Below are 17,272 nucleotides of genomic sequence, written 5' to 3'. Positions count from 1 at the left end.
CCACGGACCACCCCGCCCGCCCGCTGCCCCCAAAGCTCTCCCGCCTCGCTGCTCCTCAGGCCCCGGCCGCCCCCGCCAGCGACGACGACGACGACGCCACCTCCTCCCACTCCATGGCCGCCGCTTACCCGGCTGCCGTCGCTGCTGCTGCTGCCGCCGCCGCCGCTGCATTGTGGGAAGCGGCCGCCTGAGCCGGACCCACCTCGCTCGCTCGCTCGCTCGCTCGCCGCCGCCGCCGCCTGCATCAGCCGCTCGCCGCCATGGGCGCCGTCACCGATGGTAAGAGGCTGGGTGGCTGGCCGAGCGACCCCGCGGCGTTGGCCCGGCACCGGGGGCGGCCTCTTCGCGGTCCTCTCCCCCGCGGCGCTGCCGCCTCGGACGGGCCCTGTCGCCGCCGCCGCCGCGCTCGCTTTCCCCAGGCCTACGCAAGCCGGCTTCCCTCATCCGCCGCCGCTCCTCTCTGCCCGCCCAAGAAGCCCGATCTCTCCCACCAGCCTCGTTTTCTGCTCCTGAGCCAGGAGCCTCGCGAAGCCTTTATTTCACGTGCGCGGGATCCCCCCCCCCAAATAACTACACCACTAATAATAATAATAATAATAATAATAATAATAATAATAATAATAATAATAATAATAATGTAATGCCGTTTCCTCTCACTCTCCCCGCGATCACATTTTAAATCCTCGCGAGCGAGACCCCCATCTGCCCCCGCCCCAGCCTCTTCGCCCTCAACCCAACCCAGCCTCCCCTCTTGAAGATGCATGGAGGTGGTGGGCGAGTTTGCCTACAACCGAGCACATGGCGACCGTCAGAGCCGCAGGTGCTGCCAATCCAAAATAAAATTGGGGAGCCCCGATGTGCGGCTGCTCTTGCGCCGGGGAAGACTTGCATCTTTCAACACTGCATCTTGCCATTATGCTCCCACACCCAGGGCGGGAAGCCCTTGGTGAGAGAGGGGCGCAGAGTGGGAAAGGGGGGACGGCGCAGAGGGAAGATGTGGGGGAAGATGCTTAACTGTGTGTATTGTTGTGTTTTAGGATCTAGAGATCTCGCCTTCCGAGAAATTAAGAACTGGGATTTTTTTTGCGTAGGTCTGTGCGGATTTCGTCCTCACAGGGCAAATGCTAAAAATGTGTGTGTATGCTTGGTACATGCGCTCGAGGGGCACAGTGTGAGCCGCAGATAATGACACTTTTCTGTAACAGGGCCTCTCGCCCCACATCTTGTGTTTGCGTCCCATGGCAAAGAATGGTTAGTTCTGAGAGGCCAATGGTGCAGTGTGTCCCCACCCCCGGCTCAGTTCCAGGTTTTGTATGAATGTATGTTTGTTTGTTTTTGCAACATAGCCTTCTTCCTCTTCTGTAGCCACCCCCTTTGATGTATTTTTGACAACCAAGTCAGTAATGATAAGCTTACGACCTGACGCTGTGGCCATTTAGCTATCCTCTTTATTATATACAGTGTACTTTCACACACTCTCTGGCTTCAGAACTTATTTCTGTGGTGATATAAACATTTCTTGACCATTTCCCCTCTTAATTCCGCCTTCATAAGTTTGTTTATACCTGTAATGAGGATAAAAGTTTTCTTTGCATTAGAAAAAAAACCCCTATTAATTTATAATATATTGCCACATTTGTGTGAGTCTCAGGCTGTAATCCTGTATTCACTTACGTGGGAATAGGCCCCATTCAAATCACTAGGTCTTATTTCTGAGTTCACATGTGTAGGATTGTGTTGAGATACCTCATCTGTGTTGCTTGAAATCCATCCATCAATTGTCTCTCAGGACTAAACACTATGAAATCAACTAATAATTAAATAGTCCAGTGTAATCCTATGGGATGGCACTAACAAAATATACTTACACCCTAATACATACTTTAACTAAGTAAACCCACTGGAACCAGGATTTACTTTTAAGTAAACAGTTTTAGGATTTGGGCAGTTGCCTTATCAAATGGCTGCTTTCTGTGACAATAACCAACATATCATTGTTGCTCATTTTAAATTATTGCTTCTGCCTTAGATGAAGTTATTCGCAAACGACTATTGATTGACGGAGATGGTGCTGGCGACGACAGACGAATTAATTTGTTGGTGAAGAGTTTCATCAAGTGGTGCAACTCTGGATCTCATGAAGAAGGGTATTTCTGTCTTACCTATAAAATAGAAAGTGGGAGTAGGTCATCAAACACCAGTTCTGCATAAATAAAAGCTTTTAGTTTTAATATCATGTGGGAATTGTGTCCAGTGGCAGATGTTGGTAACAACATTATACAGTCGTACCTTGGATCCCGAATGTTTTGGCTCCCAAATGCCGCAAACTCGGAAGTGAGTGTTCCAGTTTGCGAACGTTCTTTGGAACCCGAATGTCCAATGTGGCTTCCGTAGCTTCCAATTGTCTGCAGAAGCTTCCTGCAGCCAATCAGAAGCTGCACCTTGGTTTCCAAACATTTTGGAAGTCGAACGGACTTCCAGAACGGATTCCGTTTGACTTCCAAGGTACGACTGCATCCAAATTTCAGAGTTTGAAAGTGTCTTTTGGGAAAACAAATATTTAAACAGTCTAAATACTATAGTGAAGTGTAAACAATTGAAATCCAGCTATGATACATCAGTTTTTTAATTACTTGTCAATTTCAAGTATATTCTGTTGAACACCCACTCTAATAGTAGGAATGTTTTTGGCAGCTGTGTTTTATAGCAGCTGGTGATCAGTATGAAATGGGCGAAATCGTTTGCCCTGGAAAGGTGTATTGATCAACTGACCTTAAACAAAACACTATGAGAGTCTTCAAACACAGTCCTTTTAGTAAAGTAAATGCATAGCTGTGTTGTGTGCAGTCCAGATGACTTCCTTCAGAGCTGTGCTTTTGCTGCAGGCCTACCACATTCCTCACATTAGGCTTGCTTGATTTTATTATTATTTAGGAAAATGCAATTCTGCCTCCAGATAATGGAGTTGCCATGCGGAATGTTGGCTGTTGTGAGCGTTGCAGGCACCTTGAGTACTGATTGTAACATCAGTGCTACAATGTAATACAAATGTTGATTGTACAATATTGTCATTGGGTGACACTTGGGAGATTAAAACTTTTTCTTTCTTAACGCTTTGGGGAGCATCCTATAGCAAGATCTGCCAGGATGAGCGGGTTAGGATCCAGCGGATCTCTAGCTGAGCTGCGACATTTCTGGCACGGTCAGGCTATGCCCTCTTAACTCCCTCATCCAGGCTAAATTAAGCTGGCAAAAGGGTGGTGTACCTACAAGGCTTGTTTTTCCTTTGTCAGAGCTCAAACCAGCTCAGCCAGCAGGAGGCCTGCTGCTGAAAGGAGTTTGGTATAACTTTATATCAGCTTAATTTGCACCAATTTGCTTCATGCCAGTTTCTTGTGTATAGGATTGCTCCCTTAAAGTGTTTCACTGTTACACAGGAACACTCACTTAGCTTTGCTTTTTGTGTTTGTTTTTTGTAAAGGCAAACAGCATCAAGGATACACACTCATGCTCCTTTAAAGCAAGCCTTTGTGAGTTTTTTATCCCGTTGATACAGCTCTTGAAGGCTGTATGTTCTTTCTGTTTAGCATTGGAGTTCATCTCTTCTTTCAAGAAAAAGTGAATGACAGGATAACTTTTCCCAGTGCCACTATCTGTGCCATCCATTCCATGTGGGTTGGATGTGGCATTCTTGCTTTCAAACAGGAACTTCCAAGGCTATCACTCAGATGATAAAATGTGATGGGGCAGGCAGGCAACACTGGTCTGAAACAAGCTTTGCTTGAGATGGAATGGTTTTATCAGAAAAAGTATTTCTAAACTGGACTATAGCAATTTTTCCAAAGTGCTCCGAAGTACCAGACTTTTGTGGGAAAAGGATGTGTGGAAGGATATTCTGACTCTGGATTGATCTCCTCTTAGAGGTGTGATGGTCTCCCATGTTGTTGGGTTACAGATGCCAAGGGAAACATTTCTCTTTGTCAAGGCCTTCATGCTTCGATAAATAAGAGGTGTCCACCACATCAGCAATGTGTGCATTCTGTTTTAATTTGTTTGTTGCCTTTTTAGTGTATATATGTTTTTTGTTTAGTTGAATTTTGTTCATATGTTTGGTGTACAGTGCCCTGGATGAATCGTGATCCATACATATAAGTAATAGATATAGTACAAAGGGCAAAGGACAGGATAGTATGTAAAATTAATTTTAGTAATTATCATTTATCATTGATGAATACTTCCACAAGCCCAAAGATTCTGCATCAGGAAGTTGTATTCACACTTCTAGAAGTACAAGCGGTGCAAATCCATTTAGAATTAGAAGTATAAACATCTTAGGTCTGTCAAGTGATGTAGTGAGCTTTTTGTTGCTGATTTCTCATCCAGATTTTAATCACTTGCACTATTCAATTTAAATACATTTGCATTTCACACAGTGCTCAAGGACTGCTATCATCTTTTTATTAGCTCTACTTATTTCCCTTAAGATTGAGATTCTAGGAGCATCTAAACCTCAGACTATTTACTGTGGCCCCATTTATGTCTGAAGTAAACAGTTTAAGGTATACAGTTTGATTACTGTAAAGATCAGCTTTCCTTGCTGTTTTGAAGCTGATACTAGCAGCAATTAGGGAACTTAGTTAGAAATGTGGATTCTCCCCCCCCCCTTTTTTCAAATAACAGACTGGTGTTGGGGGTGCTGCTTCACATTGTTTAAATTAATACATCTATAGCACCTGCTCTGGGCTTTTCAATAACTAAGGCCTCAACCTTAACCGTACATACTCTGAAGTACATCCTGTAGAATTCAATGGGGCTTACTAGCAGGTAAGTGGGGTTAAGTCTGTCTCCTCAGCCTCACCCCACCCTTCTAGAACAGAACCAATGGCTGCATCTTACCTTTGTGTAAACTTTAGTCTAAAGGATTACACAGAAGAATACTGTGCAATGCCTGTTTTACCCTTATTAATAGCCAACACAATGATTCAGGCAGCTGCTTTACGTCTTCTTGGCATCCCCCTCCTCCTCCTGACTATTCTGCATTGCTCAGATGTTGGTTAAAGGAAGCCTACCTCCTCCTTTTGTATGCATTCCCTCCTTGCAACTAATTGATATCAGTTAACCTGTGCATTTACAGAATGACAATTTGATAGCTGTAATAATAGACACATATTAGGAGTGTAAGGGATCAGCTTTACAACAAATGTTCTTTTTATATATAGTGACTCTATTATGGTGATTATAAATGCCAGAAAAACACCACTAAGAGCAGGTAGCTTTGAAAGTAGCTGTGGGAGCCCTTAAATACACACACACAAAAATTAATTTGTATTGATTTGCATCAGGCTTCAATTCAGCATTGAGCTCCCGAGAATCATTGTATGTCCATGAGATATTAAATTATTGAAATGCATAATACCTTTTCAGCTACACCCAGTACCAACGCATGCTGAGCACTCTGTCACAGTGTGAATTTTCAATGGGAAAAACCTTGCTTGTATATGATATGAACCTCAGAGAAATGGAGAACTACGAAAAAATCTACAAAGATATAGGTAAATACTGGATTTCCGACTGAATATTGTCGTCATACAATAAACAATGGTGATATAATTGTTTTATATAATATAATTACGCAAAAAGCAATCCATTCTTGCCACACTGCAGTTCTTTCCATTTTATAAATTGAAACCTGAAGCTGCCAGCTCAAGTCGAGATAAGGCAGAGGTATGGTTAGCAGGCGGTTCATCTACTCAGATGGGTGGTATTCTCCCTGTTCTGAAGAGGGTTGCACTCCTGTGGGATTGGGGGGTAAACCTGTGACCCTCCAGATATTGTTTGACTTAAACTCTCATTATCCTTGACCACTGGTTGTGCTGGCTGGAACAGATAGAGGAGTTCTTGTCAGTTGACATGTGGAGAGCTACAAGTTCCCCAATGGTACTCTGAATGCTCAGGTACATAGTTTGGAGCGCTTCTTGATTCCTCCTTACCATTGGAGACTAGGGTGAATAAATTTTTTTTTTAAAAAAAAGATTTTGTTGCATATGCATGTTAGCCCACCTTTGTATTTAAGCACAGGCCTGATAGCATAGAGGATATGCAAACAGGTGAGTGAGCGCGCTGGTGGAGGAGGGATGGAGTTCTCATCCAGCATAGAAAAGCCATCCCTCCTCTGCCAGTCCCTAGGAAGCCAGTGATTTCTGTGAGCTTATTCACAAGGCTGTCTTAGCCCTGCAGATAATCACTAAGCAGAGTCAATGTGTCCAGACGTAGTGCTGAAGGAGGCATGCTTTGTAAATGAAAAATCAGTTTGATAATTTCTTAAATGTGAATATTTACCCTTTTCCCGTCAAACACGGACCTGATAAAAATAGCATATCAGTCACTGTGAGTTCATTTTTGTTTGCTTCTTTTTTGTGAGGCTGGGCTGAGGCAGACTGAAGCACTTTTGAGTAAACATGGATAGGATTGAACTGTTAACCTCACAAACTGTCATGGGAGCCGGTCATAAGAAAGTCCCTATAGGGGAATACTTTTTAAAGACATTCCCTCTATAGGTAAAACAGGGGAGTACGGAAAAAATAAATGCAATGTGACAAATAGATGCAAGGGCTGGTTGTAAAGCATGCAACTTAGCATGCTTTAGTGGTCAGATTTGCACACTTGTTTAGAAGAAGTACCAATAGGAAGCTTGAATTAAACCATTGATTTAAATCAGTCCAGCCTGCTGAAAACTCATGTTGTCTCTATAGCCATTTAGCAACTTAGGCTGCTGCACCTGATATGATCCTACCTGGATGGGAATAACCTGGCTTCCATTATCCCTGCCTTGGTAACCTCCCATTTGGACTACTGCAAGGTGTTGCATGTGGGACTGCCACGGAAGACTGTCTTGAAACCTCTGTAAGCTCCAAGATTAGTAACTGGGACTGGGAAATATGACCGTATCAGACCACTGCTTTGCCAGCTTCCATTTCTGAGCTCCCAGTCCATTTCAGAGCCCAAGGCAGAGTGCTGGTTTTGACCTTTTAGACCTTCATGGCTTAGGACTAGGGTACCTCTCTCCACATGTGTCTTCCCAAACTTAAGATCTTCCTAAGCTTTCTCAGGGAGCACCTGCTGGAGGAGATGCTGGAGGTAATTGACCTTTTCAGTGGTGGCATCCTGGCTATGAAATGCCCCCCTCCATGGGCAGCTGCTTTGATGTCAAATGCTTCTTTGTTTTCCATGGCCTTTCAATTACAGTGGTACCTCGAGTTACATACGCTTCAGGTTACATACACTTCAGGTTACAGGCTCCGCTAACCCAGAAATAGTACCTCAGGTTAAGAACTTTGCTTCAGGATGAGAACAGAAATCGTGCTCCGGCGGCGCGGCAGCAGCAGGAGGCCCCATTAGCTAAAGTGGTGCTTCAGGTTAAGAACAGTTTCAGGTTAAGAACAGACCTCCGGAACGAATTAAATACTTAACCCGAGGTACCACTGTATTCCATTTCCGATTATGACTATTCTGGCACTGCTACATGGTGCTGCTTTTGTATGTTTTGCTATTCATTTGTTTTATTTACAAATCTCTTACTCCTTGTAAGTTTCCCTGAGAATGTGGCTATAGAGTGTCATAGAAATATTTTAAATAAAATGTTTAATAATCCTAGCTCCACATCAAAAAAATTGGCCAGTAAACAGATCAGATTTCATGGAGCGTACTAGAAATGGATCTTTTATTTGTCTGGTATATCTACAGAAATATTTATTTCAGAAGATCTGCATTCTGAGCACTCTGACAGTAATTACAGTATTAGAATACACAATGTATTGTGATTTATGGACCTATTCACAATGACTAGAGATGAAACCTGAAAGCCAGATGTTTTATGTAATGTTGCCACTTAACAGTACAAGTTTTCGAATTTTAATAAATAGGCGTTGTGACATTTATAGATTTGTGTCAAATTGTTTTTTTATTTTATTCTTTTGGAAGAAAATAACATAGCTGCCGCACATGAGAAAATTGCAGAGTGCAAAAAGCAGATTCTTCAGGCAAAAAGAATACGAAAAAATCGCCAAGGTAACTATTTATTTTGCAGTTAGTAATTGCTAGTTTTATATGAAGGGGCATGTAACATTAGTGATTTGATGCATATGACAATCCTTCTCTAACTTGCCATGATTATTTTCACTTGTTATGAAAGATCTCGTTTAGAAATAAATATTGCCTATGCTGTCAATCACTCCTTAGACTTGAACTTAAAGCATAAAGTGCCTGCCCTTTCATTGCATTTCCTTGTGACATGAGTGGAAATAATGTCTTACTCGAAGTGTGGTTTCCCACAAATCATGATCGCAATCCATGTTTCAATCATGTGTTTGTAATTCTGGTTTGCTGGAAATCTGTACTAATAGATGGGTTAAAACATGTCTCCCCTATGTGAGAGAGGGTGGTGTGGATCCTGTGATTGTAAGCTAGAGGAATGTGTGAAAGGAGTAGAGACATCATACCCATCCCTCTGGTGAATGAGTGTTATGAACTAGGGAGATTTCTTTTCAGAAGGGAGACTGGTAAAGAAGTGGGCAAGCCAGTATCACATCTGAAGGCAGCCCTGTTCAGGGAAGTTTTTAATGTCTGACAGGTTATTATTTGTTTATATTTTGCTGGACGCCGCCCAGAGTGGCTGGGGAAACCCAGCCAGATGGGCATGTTGTAAACAATAAAATTATCATCATCATCACATGGGCAAACATTGAGATGTTTGGTATGGAGTTAAAGTTGAGGCTGTGCATATGCCAAGCAATAGAGCATTCATTCACCTGTCATCCCAGTTATATTGTTTTAATTATATTTCTTATGCTTTTAATTGTTTCTCGTCTGAAAGTTTGAGAATGGGCCAAGTTATAAACAGAAATTTAAAAATTAGTGAAATTACACTCTATAACTTTGTGAAACTGAAATAAAGTCAGATATGATGCTTATAATCTTTCATTCTTTCAGAATATGATGCTTTGGCTAAAGTAATACAGCATCATCCGGATAGGCATGAAACACTCAAGTAAGTATGGGTCTAACACCTGAAATGAAACTGTGATAATACTTGTATCAGAGCATCTGAAAGCTAGCAGTCACTGAAATTAAAACAATATGGTGGTATTATTTGAAAGTGCACCATAGAAACTCACACAAAATGTTCACCTGTACAGAATATGCCTAGATTTAGTAAGTAATTCTAATTACAGTCACTGTGATCATGCAGAGTGGCATAGTCCAGTTAACACTGCATTTGGGTGTTCATTCAAGGCAGCAGAATTAGACTGTGCTTTTTCTGTAAAGGTGATGCTTCTGGGATTCCTCCATGCCTGTTGGACATCTTCCCTGGCACAATTCTGTGTGCTGGTTTGAATCATTCTAAGTGACTTGGAATCTAGGTAGCTTCTCCCACACAAATGTGCCCTTGTAGTATTTCTAGGCTGCCAACACCACAAGCAGAGGTGGAGCTGATGTGGTGCCCTTCAGAATGTGGTTCCCAAAGTCATGCCTGGTGAGGGTTTGATTTCTTCCCAGTGTCTTTTTACTTCCCGGGCGTCTTAAAAATGACTCCTCTATCTTACATCGTTTTGCACTGTTTTAAGTGCACGTGCTTTCGTATACTTGTTATTATTTGTGTAAGCTGCTCTGGGAACCACTGGGCAGTTGCAGAGCATAATATAAATGATTAAAAACTTCAGGTTGAAAGTTGAGTTATAAATGGAATTATTAATTAATAAATAGTGCAAAACAAAGATAAGGTGTCTTCAATGGCAGTATGCTAAATCTCTTCTCAGGCAGTTAGAAGCTCTGGGAAAAGAACTTCAGCATCTCTCTCATATCAAAGAAAATGTAGAAGACAAAGTAAGTTTTGCTGATTTTTCTTCTTCTTCTTTTACAATGAAATACTGCATGGGTAATTCCGTACCGACCAGTGTAACATTTATAAGCTTTTTTAAATAAAATATTTTGTGTTTTCACTAATATTTTAGCCCTGCCCACCTGTCAAATTTGGCCTGCAAGGCAGATCCTGATAAGAATCTGGCCTTTGGGGCCAAAAAGTTTCCCTATGCCTGTTCTAGATAAGCCAATCTATTCAGTTACAGATAGGTAGCCGTGTTGGTCTGCCATAGTCAAAATAAAAAATTCCTTCCAGTAGCACCTTAAAGACCAACTAAGTTAGTTCTTGGTTATGAGCTTTCGTGTGCATGCACACTTCTTCAATCAATTCACCAATCTATTCAGCCTAGCTAGGGAGAGCCAATCAGGATGTGAAGGGAAGCTGGTAGAAGCTTTTACATGCTTCAAGAAATAGAGTGGGGGCCTAGTAGAGAAATATAAATTCTGTACTTTTCTAAACCATAACATAGGCTACAAGAAATGTTGCATTTAAAATACATTGCAGGTAATATCATACTTCCTTCATGCTAAGAACCTTGAAGAAGAAAATAATGTTAAAACATAGATTTTCATTTGCCGTGGAGGGGGGGAAAGTATGTGTTTATGTGACAAACGTAATGCACTCAGTAAGTGTTGTTGTCCTAATTTCCTTGGATTTTTTTCCTAACATAAAATTTCCTGTCAATGTACCAAACGAGCAAGCGAAAACTATCAATACAATAAAGGGCCATTAACCTATTGTCTGTTTTCTTGGAAAGGTCTTTAACTGAACTTTAGAGGGGGGGGGGAATAGAGTACTGTAAATCTGAGTCATAGGGCATGCCATGCTTCTGGTTGCTTTACTCATGTGTAAAATGCCATTCTGCAAAATGAAACTTTGGCAAATTATCTTTAAAATTATATAGAACATGTTAACTATATGAAAATGAAAATTGGGTCTGTAGGTTGACATTTTTGTGGCTTTACCCACGTTTACTTAGATGATGATTCATTGATGCAGAACAGAGAGAATCCAAAAGAAATATTTCATATGCTTCAGATTTTGTTTTTGTTTTCTTTTAGCTGGAGTTGAGACGAAAGCAGTTCCATGTACTTCTGAGCACCATCCATGAACTTCAGCAAACACTGGAAAGTAAGTTAGTTCAGTATATAAAGGCTTGACTTACTTTCCTTACTGCATGGGTTCAGGTTTATTTGTTGCTCCTTCCCTCATACACTCAGCTTGCCAAATTCCTGTCCTCCCCTAAATTTCATCATAAGCTTCAATTTGTCCACTTACATTTTCAGATTCAACTCAGTAGCACTCAAAATAATAGGGCATGACTTTTTCTATGTTTATTTTAAAGTGAATGTTTTTAAACAACAAGCACAATATTTATTTCAGATGATGAGAAGCTTTCAGAAGCAGAAGATGCCTCAGATACACCAATGGTATCTGCAGATAAACAATAGACAGACCCTGGATATAGCTCCAAAGCCTGGAAGCCAATGGATACTTTTTTTTTCTTTTGGTCTCCTGAGAAACTAGATTGTATTTCCATTGGAATGCATTTGACTTAATGTTTGAAATGTCTTTTTAATACAATAAATAGTTGATATTACACACTTAGTCTTAGATTCACATTGCTTTTGTATTATGGAATTAAAATACTACTTTAGCCTTTGAGCTCTTTTCTGTCTTTTTCTTATTCAGTTTTTTAAAATCTCCATATTAATGTTAACACATCAGTACAGCTATTTACAAACAACAAAAAGAAGAGGAAGCAAAACGCATAAAATATAATATAGGAGCATGACCTTATAGTGGTCACTTATTTGATGTCACCTTAGCTCGCATTGCTATAAATTTAGATATAACGTAGAAAAAAATGATATAAGGTTGAACAGTATTGCGATATTTCCAGAAACCCGTGAACAGGAATAATATCTCTGTAACGTCATTTTGAGAGTTACATTTCAAGTAATAGGTCAGGTTTTTTGAGGAACAGTATATCCCATATTATTTCAATCCATTCTGCAATGTTAGGTGATTGTATTTGATTTCTAGTGTTGAGTAATGTATGTTCTAGTCACCACAAAAGCCAACAGGTCACACTTCAAGCATAACTCTTAAATATATCTTGTATGTGTTGCCGTTTGAGGTGTTAGCAATAAACAAAGGAACACTCTTGCCTTCTGAGCTCAGGTTATTGAAGCTGTGAAATAGAGAACCTTTGGACCACAACAGCGAGGCCAAGAGCCTTGTTGTCTGGCCAGCCCAGGACCTCCATACACTCTGGCCAGGCTTGCACCCCAGGGAGGTCACTTCAGTTTGACTTCCCCCCCGGAGGCGCACTCCATCGGCTCTTGAGAAATATGGAGGCCAACAAAAGGAAGAAATAGCAAAAACATGAATTGCTGCTGGCTTTGACAGTAGCATCAAATCTTAATCTACTTTGACCTTTCTGAGATGGTTAATCAGCTGTTAGAAGCGTCCCGGCAAATGGTTCACTTTAAACTTGAGTAATATTTTCAAAAGAAAGAAAATGAAGGATATTAGCAACAGCATTTACACGGAAAGCACGTGTTTTTCCGTTTATGCTTCTTTGTGGTTCTTAAGGAAACCCTTTGGAACTGCTTAGAGGACTGCAGTATCCTGTCTCCCAAAGACTCGCACTGCTGCAGCTCTGCACTTCTCAGAGCCAATAGCTGGATGGATTTTTCACTGATGTTATCCAAGAGATTATCCACCTGTTGAGAAACAAGGATAAAAAATGGTGAAGTATAACAAGATAAAACAAATTTGTTTGAACTGAAAGAAAGATGAAGGGTTTCGGTCACTTGTAAAGATAGAAAACTGACTATCCTACACTATGTTATCAGCGATACAATATTTGCCCATAGAACTGCAATGCGTGCAACACAACAGGCTGTGGACTTAATGTACATGCATTTTCCTACATGTGCAGTACATAGAAGTACATCCCTCCATCAACTCAGGAGCTTCAACTTGAGAAAAGAGCTGAGCGCTGAACTAAAATAAAAGATTTAAAATAAGAATTTATCACATGGGGGAGTCCAAAGAAGAAAAGTCACAATAAGAGCGTCTCATAACCCCCATAATCTGGAGCAACCATGGCGGGTTCCAGGATGAATCAACAGTGAAGTTTGGTCAACAATTCTTAAGCGCAGCTCATGGGCACTCTAAAATGAGTTGGGCTCACTTTTAATTAATGAGCGATACGCAAACCCACTGAAAGAAATGGGTTTGCTCTGAGAGTGACTAATATAGTGTATCATTCATACTGTTCATAGTTTGCTGGTAGGCAGAAGGAAGAATTGGAGTCGGAAAGATAAAGGCCTATGGTGGAATTTAGATACATTAAAAACACTCTGAAAATGCTTTTTTTAACGTTTTGAAAAATATATTGAATTTGCCATAGCTCACCATCGCCATCTAGTGTCACAGTTGTATAATGCACCTTACAACACACTTAAAAACGTTTTATTTGCAGCTGTATAGCCAAGTCCTATGTTGCACCGTATAATTAAACAATGCTTTGATTCAAGATACCTGCATTTGAAGCTTCCCTAGTGTTATGTCTGAATGGTACCATACTGGTGGCATACTTTTCTTCTTCTTTTTGAACACTGAGAAATTTTTCTTTTTTGCCAAATAGGAAACCTGTTTTTTTGGGGGGTGGGAAACAAAACATTCAGACAAGAACAGAATTCTGTGATCCGCATGAATCGGTGCTTTCCATTCTCTTCCATGAGAAAGGAACATGCCATGCCTAGGTATACAATTTGCATTGTGAACACGGAAGATTTCCAGCCTCATAATAAATGGGGAAAGTTCATACAGGGAACTCCTAAGTCTGTTTGTCTCTATCTTAAATTTGCACCCCTTGTTTCTGCCACATGGTGCCCAGTTGGCTAATACTAGTACAGTATCATAAAATGCAATGAAACAAAAAAATTAAAATGCAGATAAAAATAAAAACAATTAAAATTACCGTATTTTTTTGCACCATAACACTCACTTTTTTCCTCCTAGAAAGTAAGGGGAAATGTCTGTGCGTGTTATGGAGCGAATGCCTGCGGGTGGCCGGGGGGATCTGCTGCAGTCGTGAGCAGAGGATCCATGGTTCTCCTTCCTTCCCTCCTCCGTGGTTACAAAGCATGGATCCACATGGATCCTCAGGATTTTTGCATTGGGCTACTCCAAACTCACTGTCAGATCACATGTCTGTGGCCACAGCATGAACCACAAAAATCATATATCCACTATTTCGTTTAGAATATTTTTTTTCTTGTTTTCCTCCTCTAAAAACTACGTGCGTGTTATGGTCTGGTGCGTGTTATAGAGCGAAAAATACGGTAATTTAACACACTTATGCATTGGCTTATAGGCTACAGGCTGTCAAAAATGTATCTTGATATGTTCAATAAGTAGGAAATAGCTATATATGTGCAGTGCAATCCCATTTAAAACATTGTGGGTGACTTCTCACCATGAAAGCTCCTCTACCTTTATAGTGCATTCCTAAAAGACAGGCATAGGCAAACCTGGCCCTCCAGATGTTTTGGGAGTAAAACTCCCATCATCCCTGACCACTGGTCCTGTTAGCTAGGGATGATGGAAGTTGTAGTCCCAAAACATCTGGAGGGGCGAGTTTGCCTATGCCTGCTATAAGGTATATATGTCTATAAGAGCTATTACACTTCTTAGCTTTAAAAAAATGGAAACAACATGTTTAAACAATGGAAGTTAAGCAACATACGGTAAGTTCCCTGGGCTCTCTGTTTGGTTGCTCTTAGCAATGGAGTACTGTAGAATATATACCATTTCTCTGATCTAGCAAGGCAATTTTGTGTTGAATTTTCAGGGTTTGCTGCTCACAAGCTTCCCAAACCAAGATGAATCTAGGTTATTTTCATTTATTCTTTTTCTTCTTCTCTTTTAAGATTCATCAGGCACAGTTGTCTTTTCCACATTTATGAACAAATAAAAAGAGGAACAAACTTAATTTCGGGTCTGACCAGCAGAGGGCTTCATCAAACAAAATTTGAATCAGACAAGAAGTCCTGTAGTTTTTCCCCCTGAAGAAACCAGCTGCTCAAAATTGGGAAACAGCGCTGAAAAAAAGAGAATTCCTCCTTTGGCAGGAAGTTGTCTTTGAATTGGGTTTTCAAAACTGAAAGCCTGTTTCCCTGCAAGCTTGCTCTTTAATCTAGCCTGCCTACTTTATTAACCTTTTCTCTCACAGGTCAAGTAGTTATATTATGGGCTGCATCCTAATCCACAAGACATCTGTGTTATATTAACCTTTATGCTTCTGCATTTAACAAAACAGTTGCACAACACAGATAAGATCAAGCACTCTAGAAGCAAGAACTGTGCAACCAGTGATCAACCTTCAGTCTGATTATAGTGAATTTTTTCCAATGTCTCCTTTAATTTTGCAATATCCTTTTTTTTTTTTTAATGGAGTGATCAGGGCTGTACATAGGTGATCAAAGGAGCTGTAGGTGTGGTTGCTAGCACAGAAAATTCATTTCGAAAGGGGAGAAAGAAAGAGCCATTGCGAAGGGACAGCTAAATAGCTCAGAAAAATATTGTTATTGTTAAAATTTATATGCTGCCCTTCATCTGCAGCTCTCAGGATGGTTCACAACATAAACAGCTACTTTTACATATGTTATGTTTGAATTTATTCAGGAGTGCCCCATTTCAGCAGCTTACTTGACAGAGCTCCCTCTCCTCTCCAGTTGTGCCAGTACTTAAACTGAGTGACTTAAAAACTTTGTGCAAATGTACATAAATGCCATATTTTAAAGTGAGCATTTTCTTTCCAAATATGTGCACTGAGTTGGCATGTGTATGCGTGCGTAAAGTGAATAACAGAAGCTCTAGGGTCTGAGCTGATACATAGGTAAAACACCCACTTGCTCTATAAAGAAACAAGCCGGTTGCCGTTTAATAAATGCAACAAATTCAGTCTGCTTCCCAGCAGTCATCCATTACCTTTCGGATCCCAGGTGGCAGAGACACCACTGAGATGCGGCGCATCATCCGTCTTGCTTGCACAACCGTGTTTGTCCCATGCATGCTTTGTGCATGTTCTTCCACAATGTTTACATCCAGCTGAATTGATGCTTCAGAGAGGAAGGAAGAGAAAAGAAAGGATACACAGCGAGTCAAGCCGAAATGGTGGCAGTTTCATTACCGATAAAAGATCAAATCCTTTCATCCTAGATTAGATAACCTGGAATTAATATGACTGTTTCTTGGGCTAGGAGCAGATCACAAAAGACCCTTATGCAGATGCAGTACATAAATACACAATGCCTTTTCCCCTTCCCCATGCACTAAAGGTAAAGGTAAAGGGACCCCTGACTATTAGGTCCTGTCGTGGCCGACTCTGGGGTTGCTGCGCTCATCACACTCTATAGGCCGAGGGAGCCGGCGTTTGTCCACAGACAGCTTCCGGGTCATGTGGCCAGCATGACTAAGCCGCTTCTGGCGAACCAGAGCAGCGCACGGAAACGCTGTTTACCTTCCCGCCGGAGCGGTACCTATTTATCTACTTGCACTTTGACGTGCTTTCGAACTGCTAGGTTGGCAGGCGCAGGGACAGAGCAACGGGAGCTCACCCCGTCGCGGGGATTCGAACCGCCAACCTTCTGATGACAAGTCCTAGCCTCTGTGGTTTAACCCACAGCGCCACCCGCGTCCTTTCCCCATGCACTACATTATACTTAAAGGTGAAATGATCTCCTGAAAATTAAGTCCAGTCACGAACGACTGGGGTTGTGATGCTCATCTTATTTTACAGGCCGTGGATTTTACGTGTTGTGCTTAGGCCACAATATAGGGACTACATTATATATTTTAACAGGCACCCTTGAAGCATGCTATGTGTGCCCAGTTTGCCTTAATTTAAATTTTGCACACAAAGTGGTCGTTGGCAAAGCAAGTTAAGTTACCGTTCCGTAAAAGCTTCTTCCTTTTCAGTGCTGGAAATACTTTGGGAGAAGGTAAGGCCCGAATAGCCCTTGGAAAGGCATGATACTTAGGGGGAACAGAAGTCGTCTTACACCCCACTGGTTTTGGAGCGCCGTCTTCACCATGGAGCTTGGCCTTCTTCCTTGCCCTTTGATAGAAAGGGAATAACTTCCTCATTGTTGCCCTAAACTGTTTCATAAGGCTCTTTCTCTTGCCCACGTGGAACTCAAGAGTTTCAGAGCTGTCAGACACCTGTCCTTGAGGCATCCGCCTATCCTCCTCTCTCACCAAATGAATAGGCATGACTCTTTGCCATCTGAAAATAAAGATAATGGATAATTACTGACTCTCCCAGTGAGTAGGCCG

The 17,272-nt window shown here is 41.4% G+C and overlaps 2 protein-coding genes across 5 annotated transcripts in view; one reads left to right on the top strand and one right to left on the bottom strand.

Annotated features, from left to right (window-relative positions):
* LOC308581639 (uncharacterized protein C3orf49) overlaps positions 1-17,272 on the bottom strand; it is a 239,089-nt gene that overhangs the window by 219,221 nt on the left and 2,596 nt on the right. The window contains exons 2-5 of one of the 3 annotated variants that reach the window (XR_014005134.1): positions 16,888-17,222; positions 15,926-16,056; positions 13,472-13,582; positions 11,905-12,648 (exon numbers count right to left, since the gene is read on the bottom strand). Coding sequence is in view for 2 of the 3 variants with exons in the window: in XM_081184344.1 (XP_081040470.1) it covers positions 12,454-12,648; positions 13,472-13,582; positions 15,926-16,056; positions 16,888-17,222 (772 nt within the window). In the remaining variant the exon portion in view is untranslated. Of the gene's footprint in view, positions 1-11,722; positions 12,649-13,471; positions 13,583-15,925; positions 16,057-16,887; positions 17,223-17,272 lie in introns of those variants that run through there. The other 2 variants (XM_081184344.1, XM_081184345.1) reach the window with 2 other exon arrangements.
* Positions 111-11,521, top strand: THOC7 (THO complex subunit 7). 2 transcript variants are annotated; one of them, XM_081184371.1, is made up of 8 exons: positions 111-279; positions 2,030-2,147; positions 5,425-5,552; positions 7,981-8,067; positions 8,989-9,046; positions 9,816-9,882; positions 10,981-11,050; positions 11,303-11,521. In XM_081184371.1, exons 1-8 carry the CDS (start codon positions 261-263, stop codon positions 11,368-11,370), a joined length of 615 nt encoding a protein of 204 aa, XP_081040497.1. In that variant the 5' UTR covers positions 111-260; the 3' UTR covers positions 11,371-11,521. The 2 variants fall into 2 exon arrangements, with proteins under 2 accessions (XP_081040497.1, XP_081040496.1); XM_081184370.1 differs by lacking the exon at positions 111-279 and adding an exon at positions 765-946.

Source organism: Podarcis bocagei (assembly GCF_964188305.1).
Source record: "Podarcis bocagei genome assembly, chromosome: 2".
Classification (NCBI taxonomy): Eukaryota; Metazoa; Chordata; class Lepidosauria; order Squamata; family Lacertidae; genus Podarcis; species Podarcis bocagei.
Note: the sequence above shows the minus strand (reverse complement) of the source record. Positions and strands in the feature narration are given on the sequence as shown.

Coding starts and splice junctions, on each gene's coding strand:
- THOC7 (XM_081184370.1), top strand. CDS start 856: ATGTGCGGCTGCTCTTGCGCCGGGGAAGACTTGCATCTTTCAACACTG. Junction 947..2,029: donor CCCAGGGCGGGAAGCCCTTG/GTGAGAGAGGGG, acceptor CTTCTGCCTTAG/ATGAAGTTATTCGCAAACGA. Junction 9,047..9,815: donor GATAGGCATGAAACACTCAA/GTAAGTATGGGT, acceptor ATCTCTTCTCAG/GCAGTTAGAAGCTCTGGGAA.